The 20930-nt window shown below is 37.2% G+C and overlaps 1 protein-coding gene across 1 annotated transcript in view; it reads right to left on the minus strand.

Moving 5' to 3' along the window:
• Nucleotides 1-8144: 8144 nt before the first annotated feature.
• GNAI1 (G protein subunit alpha i1) overlaps nt 8145-20930 on the minus strand; it is an 89263-nt gene continuing 76477 nt past the window's right edge. Inside the window, exon 9 of the mRNA XM_036863015.1 lies at nt 8145-9801. Within this exon, the coding sequence (XP_036718910.1) occupies nt 9611-9801 (191 nt within the window). The 3' untranslated portion in view covers nt 8145-9610. The remainder of the gene's footprint in view (nt 9802-20930) is intronic.

The raw sequence follows: 20930 nt of genomic DNA on the forward strand, positions 1-20930 counted from the left end.
TCAGTATTAAAATGGCTACACAAAAATTCACCAATTTTGATGTGTTTTTTTACATGCATGCTGATATGACAGCTGTCTCATACAGTCTAACAAAATTGTTTCTAATGAAGTTAAAGACAACTAAGTGCTACTAGAGCCATCTTACGGAAAAAAACAGATCAACCTTTTTGGCCAACCCAATATTTTTTTTCCTTGAATGAGTACATTTTTATTCATAGACAGATAGATAGAATTTTAAAGGTGGAAGGACATCAGGCATTTATTCCTTATTCTACTTATTTTTATTTAGATATAATTGACATCGTTTTCCACAGTGGCTGCACTTATTTACATTTCTACCAACAGTGCACAAGGATTCCCTGTTCTCCACGTCCTTACCAATGCTTGTTATTTCCTGTCGTTTTTATAATACCCATTCAATAGGTATGAGGTGATAGCTCATTCTGGTTTTGACTTGAATTTCCCTGATGATTAATGACTTTGAGCACCTTTTCATGGACCTGTTGTCCATCTATATGTTTTCTTTTGAAAAATGTCTACTCAGATCCTCTGCCCATTTTTAAATCAGATTGTGTGTATTTTGCTAATGAGTTGTAATGAATTCTTTATATATTTGGTCTTTATATATTTGGATATTATCCCCTTATCAGATACATGGCTTACAAAATTTTCTCCCATTCTGTAGGTTGCCTTTCCAGTTTGTTTATCGTTTCCTTTGCCATGCAGAATCTTTTTTAGTTTGATGTAGTCCCACTTGTCTATTTTTGTTTTGTTGCCTTTGCTTTTGGTGTCAATTCTAAAATATCACCACCAAGACAGCTGTCACGTAGCTTACTGCATATGTTTTTTTCTAAGAGTTTTATGGTTTCAGTCTTACGTTCAAGTCTTTAATCTGTTTGTAGTTAATTCTTTTGTATGGTGTAAGATAGTGGTCTAGTTTCATTCTTTTGCATGTGGCTGTTCAGTTTTTCCAACACCATTAATTGAAGAGTCTGTCCTTTTGTCACTGTATATTCTGGAATCCTCTGTCATAAATTAATTAACCATGTATGTGTAGATTTATTTCTGGACTCTCTATTGTTCCTCAGATCTATGTGTCTGTTTTTAATGCCAATATCATACTTTTTGATTACTATAGCTTTGTATTATAGTTTGAAATCAGAGAATGTGCCTCCAGGTTTGTTCTTGCTCAAGATAGCTTTAGCTGTCTGAGGTCTTTTGTGGTTCCATACAAAATTTAGGATTGTTTGTTCTATTTCTGTGAAAGACACCATTGGAATTTTGATAGGGATTGTATTGAATCTTTAGATTGCTTTGGGTTGTATGGATACTTTAACAATATTAAGTCTTCCAATCCATGAGCATGGAATATCTTTCCATTTATTTGTGTCTTCTTCAATTTGTTTTATCAGTGTCTTATAGTTTTTAGTGTACACCTTTTTGGTTCAATTTATTCCTAGGTATTTTATTCTTTTTTGTTAATTTCTCTTTCTGATTGTTTGTTATTAGTGATAGAAAGGCAACAGATTTTTGTTGACATTTATATTGACTTTATATCCTGCAACTTTACTGAATTTGCTTATTCTAATAGGCAGCAGCTTTTAAAATACGAAAATATATATAGTCCTGTGGAACCACAAACATAAATCCTACTGGCCATCAGAGCCAGGTGATCTGGAGCCATCTTCTGGAAAGCGGTTGCAAAAATTGGGGCACGAGATGAGTGTGCAAGCCCCTTTCCAGGAGATCCTGGCAACCTGGAGTGTGGCAGAGGGAAGCACACAGATGGTGTCTGCTTGGCCTCCCTCCCCAGAGAACACTTCGGTAGACCTCTAGATATATGCGAAGTCAGAAGCCTGCCCCTTAGGTTGCAGCTCCAGGACAAGCAAATAGGCCTCTTTCCCATAAAGACTGGGGGTGTGTTTCAGTCTGCTGTCTGCGCTGTTCCCTGGTGGTGGTAACCAGCTAAGAACTGTCTCTCCATTTGTTACAGTCCCATGAAACCCATGAATGAAAGCCCCATTTGCTACCAGAGACAGGCAGTCAAGGGGCATCCCCTGGTTGACAGACAGAAAAACTGGGCCACCAGACACGTGTACAAGCTCGCCTCTGGCAAGTACTGTCACTCAAGAGCGCAGCAGAGGGAGAGTGAAAAGAGAGTGCCAGCCTTCTGAAGTCTCTGGAGAGGATTAGAGTTGGCCCTTAGATGTGTGTTTAATAAGCAGCCTGCCCCTCAGGCTGCGGCTATGAAGATGAGTTAATGTAGCACTTTCACAGAAAGACGGGGCACAGCAGTCTCTGGTCTCTTGCTGGGCCCTGGGGATGGTAGCCTGTTAAGAACTCTTTCTCTGTCTGTGACAGTCTCTTGGGAATGGTGAGTGTAAGCCCCACTGGCCACCAGAGCCAGGCATTCTAGCGGTGTCCCCTGGGCAGCAGCTGCAAAAATTGGGGTACCAGATGAGGGTGAAATTTCCTTTCCAGGAGATACATGTGACCTGGAGCAAGGCAGAGGGAGCCGGCTGTCCTCTGTCACTGGAGAGTATTTCAATAGGTCCCTAGATGTGTGTTACGTTAGATGCCTGTCTCTCACCATGCTTTAAGATAAGCATAAAAGCCTCTTTCACAGAAGGTTTGGGTGCTTTTCAGTCGGCTGTCCCTGTGGATGGGCCCTGGCGTGGGTGCGTCTGTGCTGCGTCCCTCTGAGAAGCGTTTCTGTTTGCTATAATCTTGTGGGTCTCATGGACGTGAGCCCGCTAGCTTCAAAGGTGGATGTTTTGGGTGCTCATGTCTGAGGTGCAGGCCTTAAAAGTTGGGGTGCCCAATGTGGGGTTCAGACCCTTTGCTCATCAGGGAGAAGCCTGGGGTTTTGAGTTCTGTTCTGATTGTGGGTTGCCATGCCGTGGCTGGGTTTTAAGACAAGATTGTGTCTCAGATTCTCTTACCTGGTTCGATGTGGGTTTTTTTCTCATTTGCCCAGTGTGTAGGAGTTGCTCAGCTAGTTTTTCAGTTTCTTTCCAGAAGAAATTGTTCCACATGGAGCTGTAAATTCAGTGTGTCCATGTGAGGCGGCAAGTTCAGGATCTTCCTATATTACCCTCTTGAACCAGAACCCAGGATTATTTCATTCAATGAAAATTAAAGACAGAATTGTTTAGAAGTAGCTTTGACTTCACTCATTTTTGATTTTCAAAAGTAAGGAAAAGGATCAAAGTTGAAGTTACTGTGATATTTTCACAGAAAATAAAATTCAAGAGGGCATGACAGAAAATTCCAGGTAATATCCAGTCTTCACAGTGGCTCATTTGTAAGACTAGCTTTACAATGAAATTGTACAAATATGTCAATTTAGTAAAAATTAACTGCAAAATTGTACACCTGTGTTGGAAAAGGAATTTCTTTGGTTTGGATTCTTAGGTTCTCAAGAGTCCTACTCCATGTACTTTCTTTCAGGTGAGGCACTATGCAATTCAGAAGGATATGGTACCTTCTTTTGCTAAAAGTGGCACTACCACCTGCTGAAATAGTAGTTAAAATCTGCTTTGACTTATCTTCTATGCATGGTTTGCTAAATACTAGCATCTCATTTTTAATCAGTTACAATGCATTCTTAATTTGAACAACTATCCCTTGGCAATGTTTCCATTCAGTTTGTTGGTATGGAGACCCAGGAAGATGGCCAGTAAATCAAAGAAGTTGGAAATATTTGACCTTATATATGGTGCTCGAGATTTATAACATGGTAGGCCTGTCCCAGTTCAGGCCTCCTCAGCCCTGGCCTGCTAGATTGCAGCAGATTCCTGCCTGTGCATATTTGGGTGTTTCCGGACTTGATGAAATGTGTTTCATAACTTTTAAAGTAACTAAAAAATCCAAGTAAATAATAGAACACATCACAACAGACACCAAAGCAAGCAGTTACTGGTTAAGGGGAAAATGCCTAGGAAACAGGCCAATGGAGTTGTAAAATATAAAAGTTTTGATATAAAGCCATTTTAATTATTAAGATGGGGGTTTTCAGAAGCAAGAGAAATTTCCCAAACTAACTTTAAAATAACATAAATCTCCCATATTTTTGGTTACGTTAAATAACATCATAATAAATAACATAAATAATAAAAAAATAAAGATAACAGAAGTGTCCTGAAGTTAAGGAGATGCATTTTTTTTCTTCTCACATTTTTCCGATATCATTATCAATGTGAGACACTCTGAAGTTTTAACTATAAAGATGAATTATGATAGTTATCTTGTTTGGAGACATTTCATTCAAAGCTCATATCAACAGCTGCTGGTTAAGCACTGATTATGACTTTAAAGGCACCCCCAAATTAAATAGTTTTTATAGTCAAATAGCAATAATACTTACTGAATGTTTACCACGTGCCAGGCTCACTTCCAAGTTCTTAACAGGCATGTGAACTTAATATTAATGGTCTGATTATTTAATCCCTATTTTTTCAGATGATAAAAAAGAGGCCAAGAAAAATTAAATAACTTGCCCAGGTTTCCCCAATTAATAAGAGATAGAGCCAGGGTTTGAACTCAGACTGAATGCCAGGGCCTAGGCCACCCCCACTACTTTCAACTTCTCTCTAACATAACACATAAGCAATGACAATGCTAACATCTGTAATATAGATTACATTATTAAACCCCTTTACACAAGGCACCATGGGTGGTTCTGTAGATAATGAGTGATGTAAAAATGCCCATCACTGTTTGTCCCCTTAAGTGCCTTCAAATCTAATGTGTTGATAACATAAATAGCTTTGATACAAGATATAGTAAGTATCATATATATTGTTTGAAGTTTTTATGTATTTTTATTGAGATATATTTGACATATAACATTATATTAGTTCATGTGTACAACACAATGATTTGCTATTTGTATATATGGCAGAATGGTCACAATAAATCTGGTTAACGTCCATCACCATATAGTTACACATTTTTTTTCTTGCGATGAGAACTTTTAAAATTTACTCTTAGCAACTCCCAAATATGCTACCCAGTGTTATTAACTATAGTCACCATGCTGTACGTTATATGCCCATGACTTATTTCATAGCTGGAATTTTGTAGTTTTGACTCTCTTCACCCATTTTGCCCACCCACACACCGCCTCTGGCAACCACCAATCTGTTCTCTGCATCTATGAGCTGAATTTTTTTTTTCTTTTGATTCATATACAGGTGGTATCACACGATATTTTTCTTTCTCTGATTTATTTCACCTAGCATAATGTCCTCTTCAAGGTCCATCCATGTTGCCGAAAATGGCAAGATTTCGTTTTGTTTTATGGCTGCTATTCCTCTGTGTATGTGTGTATCACGTTTTCTTTATCCATTCATCCATGGATAGACATTTAGGTTGTGTCCCTGTCTTGGTTATTGTAAATAATGCTGCCATGAACATGAGGGTTCATGTCTTTTTAAGTCAGTGTTTTTACTTTCTTTGGATAAATACCCAGAAGTACAATTTCGGAATCATATGGTAGTTCTATTTTTACTATTTTGGGGAACCTTCATCCTGTTTTCCATAGTGACTGCCCCAATTTACATTCTCACCAATAGGGCACAAGGGTTCCTGTTTCACCACATCCTTACCAACACTGGTTACTTCTTGTCTTTTGAGAATAGCCATTCTAACAGGTGTGAGGTGATAGCTCATTGTGGTTTTCGTTTGCAGTTCCCTGATACTTAGTGATGTTGGGCAACTTATTATGAACCTGTTGGCCGTCTTTATGTCTTTTTTGGAAAAAATATCTTCATATTCTCAGGCCATTTTGTAATCAGGTTGTTTTTTTGCTATTGAGTTGTATGAGTACATTTTGGATATAACTAACCCCACATAAGATATATGATTTGCAGTTTTTTTCTCCCATTCCACAGGTTGCTTTTTCAGTTTGTTGATGGATTCCTTTGCTGTGCAGAAGCAGCTTCTCAGTTTGATGAGGTCCCACTTATTTTTGCTTTTATTGCCTTTGGTTTTGGTGTCAAATCTAAAAATTTATCACCAAGACCAATGTCAAGGGGCTTACTGCCTATGTTTTCTTCTAAGAGTTTTATGGTTTCAGGTCTTACATTCAAGCCCCTAATCCATTTTGGGTTTTATTTTTGTGTATGGTGTAAGATAATGATCCAGTTTCATTCTTTTGCATGTGCTGTCCAGTTCTCCCAACACCATTTATTGAAGCGACTGTCCTTTCCCCATTGTGTATTCTTGGCTCCTTTGCCATAAATTAATTGACCACATATGCCTGGGTTTATCTTTGGGCTCTCTATTCTGTTTCTCAGATCTATGTGTATGTTTTTATGCCAATACAACACTGCTTTACTCTCGTTTTCTAATATAGTTTCAAATTATGGAGAATGATGTGTACAGCTTTGTTCTATCTTACGTATTTTTAGTCTAAAAATATTATGATTCAGATAAACTCAGAAGGTGAGAGTGGGAATGGTTAAAAGACTACTTAGCCATTCTGTGGAAATAAGGTAGCATTATTTGGAGTTCTCTGATAGACATGAAGTCAGAAGTCATAGGTTTGAAACCTTGATCTTGTTCGTTAATTAACCTCTCTGAGCCTTTTTGGATATATCTCACAGTTACTGTTGGCATTCAGTAAGAACATACGCATTTTATAATATGGATTTTTTTTTGGAAAAGATTGAAACTGAATGAATGAGGTGAAGCATGAAAGTATTTTTTAGAAGGGTACTGAAATAGATGGAAGGGGATTTTAGAAACCAGAACAGCTTTGGGAACCTTAGGAATGGGAACTAGGACTATGTGATTGGTTCAGCTGGGGTGCTTGCCCAGTGATGGGGACGATGAACGGTTCAGGGAGGTGAGAACGGTGATTGGCAGCCCCGTGAGAACCATGCAGCTCCCAGGAGGGCAGACTGCAGAACAGATGCCCCTTGATCTAAAAAAGAGACCACAAACACAAGTGCTAAGAAATAAAAATAACAACATTAACAGACGTGAATGAACATTTCCCATGTTCCAGGCATTGTTTTAAGCATATTTCAGGTAGTATGTAGTACAATACTTGAAGGAAAGCCCAGGCTACGCACAAAGTATTATTAGAATGTGAGGGAGAGACAGGGGATGTCGTGAAGTGGGCTCAGATGATGAAGAGCCTGGAATGGAAGGCTAAGTTAGATTTCACTTTATTGACAAGTCAGAGCCAATGCACAGAAAATAACACAGCCAGAGTTCTAGATTAGGATAAGTAACCTGGATTAAAGAAGGGAGAAAGTGGAAGTGGGGAATGTAATAAGCCATTTTAAGTGGAAGTTAAGCAAAGACCTGAATTCAGTAGGTGGTAGTGGGAATGGAAAAGAGAAATAAAACAAAAAACACATGTGAGGCACTGGGAAAGTAGACTTGTGAGCAAATGGTAACTTATATGGCTGAAAAATTCCCCACTGAGGGATTAAATGAATGACAGTGCAATGGCAAAGTCAGAGGTGAGAACTGGTTGACAGGGAAAATGATGAGTTTGGTTTGTACATGCTGAACTGGAGCAGGCAGTCACTTCTCAGAAGGGGATATCAAGCAGGCAATTCCAAATGTGGCACCACATCTCATGCGGAGACTTGGGGCAGGGAAAACTCAAGCTTCTGGAGTAGATGAAATTGCAGAAGGACAACACAGATAAAGAAGAAATGAGCACACACAACAGACTGATACTTAAATGCTAATGCAAAACACGTATTAGCCAACAGGTTTGTAAAATTTTAAAAATTCAAATTTATTAGGTTTTTATTAGTAACACAATTACACAGACTAAAGTTCAGGAATTCATCAGTTATGGTCACCAATATGTGCTTCTTGTGGCGTTTTAAACTTATTTCTCATGATTCAAATTGATTTACAGGATAGTTGAACTTCATACATAGCTTCATAATATGAATACAACAGGTCTTCCATCCATAAAATTAATGAAAACATATCTTTCATGAAAGGCACATAAAGAATCTAAACTAACACATTTGAAGAATTTTGTTAAGAAATTTTTGAATTTCTCTACATTACAAAGAAGAAAAACAAATCCCCAAAATGAAACGGTTATACGCACACACACACACACACACAACCACAAAGAGACTTCAACAAAATGATAGCACACAACTAAATTTAGAAACTACTTACCCATGAAGCTTACTGAAAGACTAACTTTTTCAAGATGAGTAAAAAAGAGAAGTAGGGTATGGAATGCTGTTCACTTTGCTGAAACGAGGTCATAGAGACACGCCATGAATAATTAAAAATGACTATCAAAATTCAATATCTAGCAGAAATGTAACACTTACTTGAGGATACACACAAGCACTGACTTAATTAAATGCTGTTACTCATTTTCTAAGTGTAATTGCCCATTTCATTCTCAGAAATAATAGCACAGTTTAAAAAGAAATAATACAAACTCAGGCAAGTGGAGGAAATTTGAATAATCTAAGGGAAAAAAGTAATTTTAACATAGCGTGATAATTAAATTTGAAACTAGTTACTTACATATATGAATTTAAAGGTTGCATTTTATCATCAGCAGAATATTCAAAGATCTTTCTTGTTATCTTCTAAACAAGGAGCTATCATGTATAGTAGGTACAAGGGATTTCCCAAAGGAAATACACAAATGAATGTCTCAAAATTCATTATGCTAACTTATTTTTTACCCACAAAAATGCTCTCACACCCACCTAAACTTAGTTATAAATAAAAATGTAGTTATTTAAAGTGTATAAAAATCTGGCATCACCTTTAAGGCAATGCATGAATACCATCCAAATATTAAAATTCAAAGTGAAAACAAACCAACCGAATAAAAATTAAGAATTTATAATAAGTCTGTAAGTATATCCTCAAAAATCTGAAATTTGTTTTCAAACCAAATCTAATGTAGAATCAGATTAGCATGCATTCTTAAAAGAAAAACTGAAATGCATACAATGTTTAACTGATCCAAAGGCAGGTATACTCATCCACTTCAAGAACATTTCAATAAAACACATTAAATTTAAAGAACAAATCATGTTATTAAAATAGTCTGTGCAATGTTTGTACAAATAACATTTTTATGATTACAAGTATACATATAATCAAGACAAGGGCTGCAATGTGTCCTAATATTAATTACTGTACTTAAAAATTTACAGGACATGAACATAAATAAAGCTGTTTAAAACTGGCAAACATAATAGTCTGTCATTCAGTACAAAGTACTTAATATTTCTATTATTTCCCAAGCCATCACGCTAAAATCATAAGTTGCCACTCTTAATACCTAAAAGTAATGTGGAAAACTAAAGTCATAAATACATGTATACATACATTTGCATATTTACACTTACACAGAAGTCATCAATACACTAGAGTCCAGCTTTAACACTGCCCTTAGTTTCACACTGCAGGACCACTTCTCACATTTAAGAAAGGACCTTCCATTACTTCCAGTTTAAAAAAAAAGAAAATTTTGGTCAGGTCCCAGATGCATTTCCCATATACTACATTCTGTGTTGCTGCAAGACTCTAGTCTAGAGAGATCCACATATAAGTACTCATTTGGTTTGAAAATGCATTTTACCATTTACTGCAAAACTCAGAAGAGACCACAATCTTTTAGATTATTTTTTATGATGACATCTGTTACAGCATCAAAGACAAACTGCACATTCTTGGTATCTGTGGCACATGTGAAGTGGGTGTATATTTCCTTCGTGTCCTTTCTTTTATTGAGGTCTTCAAACTGACATTGAATATATGCAGCTGCCTCTTCATATGTGTTTGAGCCTGATATGGGAAAAGGAAAGAAACATAAGGCGAAGTTAAAATGAGTGTACCACTAAGCAACATGGACCTTAAAATACTGAAATCAGTTTCTTATGTGTAAAATATGTGGACTCTATAATCGTCTTTGCCCTTCGAGAATAAGATAAACTATTTCTTCTAAGTGAAAAATACCCAATGTTAATCACCCTGTAATGACATAAGTTACCCTTTAAAAAAAACCCAAAAAACAAAAAGCACGGTATTCCAGGTTCCCCATGATCTTTGTTTCTGCCTCAATCTCCAATTGTCAGAGTCCCTTTTTTCTAACCCCTTATACTCTACATCCTAACACAGAACCACTCAGTTTCCTGACGGTGGCACACTATTTCACTTCTAGCCTAGTGGCTGGATCAAGAAATGTTGGCTGATGCTGATCGGTATTTTTTATTCCCCTTCCTATATATACATTAATTAGCATTTCTCAATTTTTGTATTCAAAAACTGTACAAGGGTCTACAATGTGGTTTATGCCTATGAGGTTACAAAAAAGTGAATGACACACTTCTGCTTTCAGGTGACTGACTGAAGATTCCTGAGTACAAACAACACTTTGCTACTTGGCAGTATCTAAAGATAATCACACATACTCTGTGACTCAAGAGTTCAGTTTTCCAGGTGTGTCCTTGACAGAACTATATACATATGTTCACCAGAAGACATATAAAGACTGTTAACAGCAGAACTTCTACTTTAGGAAACAACCCAGAAGTTCATTAACTGTAGACTGGCTAATAAATCCTGGTATATATTCATACAATGAGCTGCCATAGAGAAATGAGAATAAAAGAACTATTGCTACACACAATACTATAGATGAGCTTCATAAACATACTGCTGAACAAATGAAGGCAGACACAAAACAGAGTATATACTGTAAACAACTGATGTTTAGAAAACAAGTTTGGAAACAATCAAAATTAATCGATGAAGACAGAAGTCATAATAGTGGTTACTCTTTGTGTGAGTAGGTGGGTGGATGGAAGTTGATCAGTTAAGACTGGGAGGGGCATGACAGGGTTTCTGGGGACCTGGAAATGTTCTATTTCTTGACCAGAATGGTGCATATATCAGTGTTTTCACTTTTTAAAATTCAGTAAGTTTCACATTTGTGCTAAGTATGTGAGTATCTATATACTGTATCTATATAGTTTATATATGTATACATATGATACTTCAATAAAATGTTCCTTTGAAAAAAACTGTTAATTCTGTCTCTTGCAGTAATAACACAAAATTATGTGACTGGACTTCAAGGTCCTCTGTTACCCAGCCTGCTTGGTAAAGCCATTCTAAGACCCTCTGTTCCACATTTGAGGCTCACTCCATGTCAGGAGGAAACCTATATTCAAAGTACCACCTGTGTTACTGCAGTGCTTCCCCTCCCCTGTACTTCACCAGTTGTTTTCATAGCTTGGCTACTCTAAGTAATGCTGCAATAAACAGAGAGGTGCATGTATCTTTTCCAGAAAGTGTTTTCATTTTCTTCAAATAAATACCCAGAAGTGGAATTGCTGAATCATATGGTAGTTCTATTTTTAAGTTATTGAGGAATCTCCATATTGTTTTCCATAATGGCTGCACCAATTTACATTCCCAGCAATAGGGTACAAGGGTTCCCGTTTTTCTACGTCTTTACCAACGTCTGGCATTTCTTTTCTTTATGATAACGGCCATTCTAACGGGCGTGAGGTGATAGCTCATTGTGGGTTTTTTTTTTTTTTTTTTAATATTTATCTTTATTTGGTTGCACCAGGTCTTAGTTGTGGCTCGCCAGCTCCTTAGTTGCAGCATGCGGACTTCTTAGTTGCAGCATGCATGTGGGATCTAGTTCCCTGACCAGGGATTGAACCCATGCCCCCTGCATTGGGAGCGTGGAGTCTCAGCCACTGGACCGCCAGGGAAGTCCCGCTCATTGTGGTTTTGATTTGCATTTCCCTGATTGTTAGTGATGTTGAGCACCTTTTCATGGACATGTTGGCCACCGGTATGTCTTCTTTGGAAAAATGTCTATTCAGATCCTCTGCCCATTTTAATAGTGAAATTGTGTTTCTGTTACTGACTTGTATGAGTTCTTTATACAGCTGGCCCTCTGTATCTGTGGGTTTATAACCAGCAAATATGGAGGACCAACTGTACTATGCCATTTTATGTAAGAGATTTGAGCATCCATAGATCTTGGTATCTATGGCAGGTCCTGAAACCAATCTCCCAAGGATATGGAGGGATGACTGTACATTTTGGATATTAACCCCTTATCAGATAAATGTTTTGCAAATATTTTCTCCCATTCCTTAGGCTGCATTTTAATTTTGCTGATGGCTTCCTTTGCTGTGCAGAAGCTTTTTAGTTTGATGATGTCACCCAATTTGTTTATTTTTGCTTTTGTTGCCTTTGCTTTTGGTGTCAAACTTAAAAAAAAAAATCATGACTGTCAAGCTTACTGCCTGTGTTTTCTTCTAGGAGTTTTATGGTTTCAGGTCTTACGTTCAAGGGTTTCAGGTCTCACGTTCGAGTCTTTAATCTGTTTGGGTTTATTTTTGTGTATGGTGGAGAAAGCAGTCCAGTTTCATTCTTTAGCATGTGGCTGTCCAGTTTTCCTAACAAACACTGTTTACTGAAGAGACAGTTCTTTCCCCGTTGTATATTCTTGGGTCATCTGTCATAAATTACTTGATCTTGTATACATGGGTTTACTTCTGGGCTCTCTATTCTGTTCCTCAGATCTATGTGTCTGTTTTTTATGCCAATACCACACTGTTTTGATTACTGTAGCTGTGTAATATAGTTGGAAATCAGGGCACATAGTGCCTCCAGCTTTGTTCTTCTTTCTCAAGATTGCTTTAGCTTTTGGAGTCTTTTGTGATTCAGAATTTTAGGACTATTCTCTTTCTGTGAAAAATGCTATTAGAATTTTGATAGGGATTGCATTGACTCTGTTAGACAACTTTAGGTAGTACGGACCTTTTTAACAATATTAATATTCCTCCAATCCATGGGCATGGAATATCTTTCTATTTATGTGTATCTTCTTCAATTTCTTTCATCTATGTTTTAGTTTTCAGTGTACAGGCCTTTCCCCTCCTTGGTTAAATTTATTCCTAGAAATTTTGTTCTTTTAATGCAACTGTAAATCTGACTTTCAGTTTTTCTTATAGTTCATTACTAGTGTTACAGATTTTTGTATACTGATTTTGTATCCTGCAACTTTACTAAATTCACTGTGAGTTTTAAGTTTTTTTGTGAATCTGAGATTTTTCTATGTATAATACCATGTCTTGTGCAAATAGTGACAGTTTTACTTCTTGCTTTCTGACTTGGATGCCTTTTCTTTTTCTTGCTTAAACTGCAGTGGTAGGACTTGTAAATACTATGTTGAATGAAAGTGGTGAGACTGGGAAACCTTGTCTTATTCCCTGTCTTAGAGCAACAGCTTTCAACTTTTTACTGTTGAGTATGATATCAGCTATAGGCCTTTATTATATTGAGGTACATTCCCACTGTACCCATTTTGTTGAGTTTTTATCCTAAATGGATGTTGAATTTTGTCAAATGCTTTTTTTTTTTTTTGCATCTGTTGAGATGATCATGTGATTTTTATCCTTCATTTTGTTTAGGTGGTGTGTTGCATTAATTGATTTGCAGACAGTGAACTATATGCTTGCATCCTCTGAATAAATCTCACATAGTTGTGGTGTAATGATCCTTTTAATGTATTGCTGAATTCAGTTTGCTAATATTTTGTTGAAGATTTTTGCATTTATGTTTATGTTTATCAGGGATATTGGCCTGTAATTTTATGTTTATCAGGGATATTGGCCTGTAATTTTCTTTTCTTGTGGCATACTTGCCTGGTTTTGGTAACAGGGTAATGGTGGCCTGGTAAAATGAGTTATGGAAAAGGAGAGAATGCTTCCAATTTTGGAAGAGTTTAAGAAGGACTGCTAACAATTAATTCTTCTGTGTTTGGTAGAATTCACCAGTAAAGCCATCTGGTTATGAACTTTGTTTATTGGGAGGTTTTTGATTCCTAATTCAATCTCCTTACTAACATAGGCTGTTCAGATTTTCTATTTCTTCATGATTCAAACTTGATAGGTTGTATGTTTCTATGAATTTTTCCATTTTCTCTAAGTTGTCAAAATAAGTTTAAATTTTATCTCTTAAGTAAGTTGCTAGCAGACAACCATATACTCTACAAATCAAATTTTAATTTACTAAATCATAATAAGGTTGGTACTCTGAAATTCTAAAGCAATAAACAATGTCTTCTTGACTCACAGGAGCTAATACAACCTCTAAATTAAAAACATGTTTTGAGAAAACAGCTTGCCCTGAGTGCATAGCTCAATTTGCTGTATCTATTGTGGGTAGCTAGTTAGATTATTGAAGCCCTAGAACTACAAGATACATTCCTCAACTTGATTTTAAGTTTTGGAAAAGAATGACTAGGGGGAAGGTGACAGATATTTTCTAACGTGATTGCTAGAACTGTCTTGAATAAAGGTTAAGTACAGATGATAATCTGGTTCAATACTGGAGAATTGGGTGCCTGGTGATCTAATTCAAAGGGAGATAAAGGAGATTTGAATAAAAAAAAAAATAACATGAATTCAGTTGGAGTCTCAGGTGCTAAAAAACATGGATAGATTCAACAAGCAATTGGAAATGCAAGCCTGAGACTCAATAGAGAAATTAGAGTTGACAACTGAATTTATCATGCTGAGAATAAATATGACTATGAAAGAATGGAGTGCTAGAAGATTATAAGACTGCAGATGGAATCTGGTGAAATGCCAAAATGTAAATAGATAAAAAGAGGAGAAGACAGGAGCAGAGAGAGGTAGGGGATAAACCAAGTGAGTAGTTTGGAGGCTACAATGGGTTCTCCTACAGCAAACAGTAGCCACAGGGATTAAGAGTTGAGGGTGCAACAAGAGGTGACAGCATCAATACTTAGCATGTGCAATGAAGTTTTTAATTATAGTCTTAACACTGGGACTATGAAAGAATTATGTAATACTCTCTTTGCTCAAAGAGCCTGAGATCAGTGATTCTTATTAACTTGACAACATTCGAAAAACATTTTGAACACAATGCATACCTGGCAAAAAATGCGCTAACAACTATCCTCTTGGCTGCTCTAAAAAGCCCTGTAAGTATGTAATATTTGAGGATTGATTTGGGTCCTCTGATAATATTAGCACAAAAGGGCTACTTCACAATAGAAAATGACAAAGATGAACTGAAAGACAGAGGAAAGTAAAGGCCAAACTGAGCCACCTTGATTCTGGGCAACTTCAATCTTGGAATTAGAACTATATATAATTTTATTCCTAACAAAGCACTAAAAATGTTTCTGAATAAGGTGACTTAGGACACTATGACTTTCAAAAAGAAAACAAAACTTTTAAAGTAAGTTAATTCTGTGAAATTATTTCGAAGTATAACTTTGCGATACATAAAAAGGGCTGTAGTGATGAGTAAGAGGATCATACTGATTGGAGACCCTACTGCTTTGCCTCCATTGAAAATATATAATTAAATGTATTCTGGATGTTAATGTCCTGGATGCAGGAATGCAACAGACTTGGGTTTGGATTTGGACTCCACTGCTTCATTAAATCACAGTGCTCTCACCTACATAAGTGGGATGTAAAAGCACTGATATCATATGGTTGTTTTAACACTGCCTATGAAAAGGCAGTGAATACTCACTGTACAATTTACTGAATACAAAATTGACAAATTTTGTTTATAATGAAACAAATTCTTGAGACTTGGGCAGCAGTGGGGGAAGCCGGATTCCACGACAGCAACAGCAGGGATCGTGGCAAGAATCACGGCTTGAAGGCTGCCCCGGGTGGTCTCATCTTCCTGCAGCTGGTAGACCCTCAGGCTTAGTGGAGCTGTTAACAGAGGCAGCGGTCACCCGGAGCAGCAAGAGTAGCACCACCAAGCTCCTTCCCCTGGAACTACACTCAGCATCACAGCATCAAGATGCCATATGTCTCCATGTGGCTGACAGGGACTTGGTGCCTGGGCCTGGAGTCAGGCCTGAGCCGCTGAGGTGGGAGAGCTGAGTCCAGGACATTGGACCACCAGAGACCGCCTGGTCCCACGTAATATCAATCAGCAAGAGGTCTCCCAGAGATCTCCGTCTCAATGCTAAGACCCACCTCCACCCAACGGCCAGCAAGTTCCAGTGCTGGATGACCCATGCCAGTCAACTAGCAAGACAGGAACACAGCCCCACCCATTAGCAGAGAGGCTGCCTAAAATCTACTAAGTTCACAGACACCCCAAAACACACCACCGGATGCTGCCCCTCCCACCAGAACACAGGCACCAGTCCCCTCCACCAGGAAGCCTACACAACCCACTGAACCAACCTTACCCACTGGGGGCAGACACCAAAAACAACAGGAACTACGAACCTGCAGCCTGTGAAAAGGAGACCCCAAACTCAAGTTAAGCAAAATGAGACGACAGAGAAACACACAGCAGATGAAGCAGCAAGGTAAAAACCCACCAGACCAAACAAATGAAGAGGAAATAGGCAGTCTACCTGAAAAATAATTCAGAGTAATGATAGTAAAGATGATCCAAAATCCTGGAAATAGAATGGAGAAAATACAGGAAACGTTTAACAAGGACCTAGAAGAACTAAAGAGCAAACAAACAATGATGAACAACACAATAAATGCAATTAAAAATTCTCTGTAAGGAATCAATAGCAGAATAACTGAGGCAGAAGAATGGATAAGTGAGCTGGAAGATAAAATAGTGGAAATAACTACCTCAGAGCAGAATAAAGAAATAAGAATGAAGAGAATTGAGGACAGTCTCAGAGACCTCTGGGACAACATTAAAGGCACCAACATTCAAATTACAGGGGTCCCAGAAGAAGAAGAGAAAAAGAAAGGGTCTGAGAAAATATTTGAAGAGATGATAGTCGAAAACTTCCCTAACATGGGAAGTAGTCAATCAAGTCCAGGAAGCACAGACTCTCATACAGGATAAATCCAAGCAGAAACACGCCAAGACACATATTAATCAAACTATCAAAAGTTAAATACAAAGAAAAAATATTGAAAGCAGCAAGGGAAAAGCAACAAATAACATACAAAGGAATCCCCATAACATTAACAGCTGATCGTTCAGCAGAAACTCTGCAAGCCAGAAGCGAGTGTCAAGACATATTTAAAGTGATGAAAGGGAAAAACCTACAACCAAGATTACTATAGCCAGCAAGAGTCTCATTCAGATTTGATGGAGAAATTAAAACCTTTACAGACAAGCAAAAGCTAAGAGAATTCAGTACAACCAAACCAGCTTTACAAAAAATGCTAAAGGAACTTCTCTAGGCAGGAAACACAAGAGAAGGAAAACATCTACAATAACAGACCCAAAACAATTAAGAAAATGCTAATAGGAACATACATATCGATAGTTACCTTAAATGTAAGCAGATTAAATGCTCCAACCAAAAGACACAGACTGGCTGAATGGATACAAAAACAAGACCCATATATATGTTGTCTACAAGAAACCCGCTTCAGACCTAGGGATACATACAGACTGAAAGTGAGGGGATGGAAAAAGATATTCCATGCAAATGGAAATCAAAAGAAAGCTGGAGGAGCAATTCTCATATCAGACAAAATAGACTTTAAAATAAAGACCATTACAAGAGACAAAAAAGGACACTACATAATGATCAAGGGATCAATCCAAGAAGAAGGTACAACAATGGTAAATATTTATGTACCCAACACAGGAGCACCTCAATACATAAGGCAAATGCTAACAGACATAAAAGGGGAAATCGACAGTAACACAATCATAGTAGGGGACTTTAGCACCCCTCTTTCACCAATGAACAGATCATCCACAATAAAAATAAATAAGGAAACACAAGCTTTAAATGACACATTAAACAAGATGGACTTAATTGATATTTCTAGGACATTCCATCCAAAAACAACAGAATACATTTTCTTCTCAAGTGCTCATGGAACATTCTCCAGGATAGATCATATCCTGGGTCACAAATCAAGCCTTGGTAAATTTAAGAAAATTGAAATCGTATCAAGTATCTTTTCCAACCACAATGCTATGAGACTAGATATCAATTACAGGAAAAAAATCGGTAAAAAATACAAATACATGGAGGCTAAACAGTACACTACTAAATAATGAAGAGATCACTGAAGAAATCAAAACACACCTAGAAACAAATGGCAATGAAAACACGACGACCCAAAACCTATGGGATGCAGCAAAAGCAGTTCTAAGAGAGAAGTTTATAGCAATACAATCCTACCTCAAGAAACAAGAAACATCTCAAATAAACAACCTAACCTTATACCTAAAGCAATTAGAGAAAGAAGAACAAAAAAGCCCCAAAGTTAGCATAAGGAAAGAAATCATAAAGATCAGATTTAAATGAAAAAGAAATGAAACAATAGAAAGATCAATAAAACTAAAAGCTGGTTCTTTGAGAAAGTAAACAAAATTGATAAACCATTATTAGCCAGACTCATCAAGAAAAAAAAGGGAGAAGACTCAAATCAACAGAATTAGAAAGGAAAAAGGAGAAGTAACAATTGACACTGCAGAAATACAAAGGATCATGAGAGATTACTACAAGCAACTATATGCCAATAAAATGGACAACCTGGAAGAAATGGACAGATTCTTAGAAAAAGCACAACCTTCTGAGACACCCAGAAAGAAATAGAAAATAAAAACAGACCAATCACAAGCACTGAAATTGAAACTGTGATTAAAAATCTTCCAACAAACAAAAGCCCAGGATCAGATGGCTTCACAGGCAAATTCTATCAAACATTTAGAGAAGAGCTAACACCTATCCTTCTCAAACTCTTCCAAAATATAGCAAAGGGAGGAACACTCCCAAACTCATTCTATGAGGCCACCATCACTCTGATACCAAAACCAGACAAAGATGCCATGAAAAAAGAAAACTACAGGCCAATATCACTGATAAACACAGATGCAAAAATCCTCAACAAAATATTAGCAAACAGAATCCAGCAGCACAGTAAAAGGATCATACACCATGATCAAGTGGGGTTTATCCCAGGAATGCAAGGATTCTTCAATATACGCAAGTCAATCAATGTGATACACCATATTAACAAATTGGAGAAAAACCGTATGATCATCTCAATAGATGCAGAAAAAGCTTGCGACAAAATTCAACACAAATTTATGATAAAAACTCTCCAGAAAGTAGGCACAGAGGGAACCTACCTCAACATAATAAAAGCCATATATGACAAACCCACAGCCAACATTGTTCTCAATGGTGAAAAACTGAAACCATTTCCTCTAAGATCAGGAACAAGACAAGGTTGCCCACTCTCACCACTATTATTCAACATAGTTTTGGAAGTTTTAGCCACAGCAATCAGAGAAGAAAAAGAAATAAAAGGAATCCAGATCAGAAAAGAAGAAGTAAAACTGTCACTGTTTGCAGATGACATGATACTATACATAGAGAATCCTAAAGATGCTACCAGAAAACTACTAGAGCTAATCAATGAATTTGGTAAAGTAGCAGGATACAAAATTAATGCACAGAAATCTCTTGCATGCCTATACACTAATGATGAAAAATCTGAAAGAGAAATTAAGGAAACACTCCCATTTACCACTGCAACAAAAAGAATAAAATACCTAGGAATAAACCTACCTAAGGAGACAAAAGACCTGTATGCAGAATTATAAGACACTGATGAAAGAAATTAAAGATGATACAAACAGACAGAGAGATATCAGATATATACCATGTTCTTGGATTGGAAGAATCAACACTGTGAAAATGACTACGCTACCCAAAGCAATCAACAGGTTCAGTACAATCCCTATCAAACTACCAACGGCACTTCTCACAGAAGTAGAACAAGAAATTTCACAATTTGAATGGAAACACAAAAGATCCCGAAAAACCCCTTACCTAAATGTAAGGCTAGACACTATAAAACTCTTAGAGGAAAGCACAGGCAGAACCCTCTATGACATAAATCACAGCAAGATCCTTTTTGACCCACCTCCTAGAGAAATGGAAAGAAAAACAAAAATAAACAAATGGGACCTAATGAAATTTCAAAGCTTTTGCACAGCAAAGGAAACCATAAACAAGACAAAAAGACAACCCTCAGAATGGGAGAAAATATTTGCAAACGAAGCAACTGACAAAGGATTAATCTCCAAAATATACAAGCAGCTCAATATCAAAAAAACAAACAACCCAATCCAAAAATGGGCATAAGACCTAAATAGACATTTCTCCAAAGAAAATATACAGATTGTCAACAAACACATGAAAGGATGCTCAACATCACTAATCATTAGAGAAATGCAAATCGAAACTACAATGAGGTATCAACTCACACCAGTCAGAATGGCCATCATCCAAAAATCTAGAAACAATAAATGCTGGAGAGGGTGTGGAGAAAACAGAACCCTCTTGCACTGTTGGTGGGAATGTAAATTGATACAGCCACTATGGAGAACAGTATGGAGGTTCCTTAAAGAACTAAAAATAGGACTACCATACGACCCAGCAATCCCACTACTGGGCATATACCCTAAGAAAACCATAATTCAAAAAGAGTCATGTGCCACAATGTTCACTGCAGCTCTACTTACAATAGCCAAGGCATGGAAGCAACCTAAGTGTCCACTGATAGATGAATGGATAAAGAAGATGTGGCACATATGTACAATGGAATATTACTCAGCCATAAAAAGAAATGAAACTGAGTTATCTATAATGAGGTGGATGGACCTAGAGTCTGTCATACAGAGTGAAGTAAGTCAGAAAGTGAAATACAAATACCATATGCTAACACATATATATGGAATCTAAAAAAAAAGTGGTTTTGAAGAACCTGGGGACAGGACAGGAATAAAGATGCAGATGTAGAGAATGGACTTGAGGACATGGAGAGGGAGAAGGGTAAGCTGGGATGAAGTGAGAGAGTGGCATGGACATATATACACTACCAAATGTAAAATAGATAGCTAGTGGGAAGCAGTTGCATAGCACAGGGAGATCAGCT

Source organism: Balaenoptera musculus, chromosome 9, assembly GCF_009873245.2.
Source record: "Balaenoptera musculus isolate JJ_BM4_2016_0621 chromosome 9, mBalMus1.pri.v3, whole genome shotgun sequence".
Classification (NCBI taxonomy): Eukaryota; Metazoa; Chordata; class Mammalia; order Artiodactyla; family Balaenopteridae; genus Balaenoptera; species Balaenoptera musculus.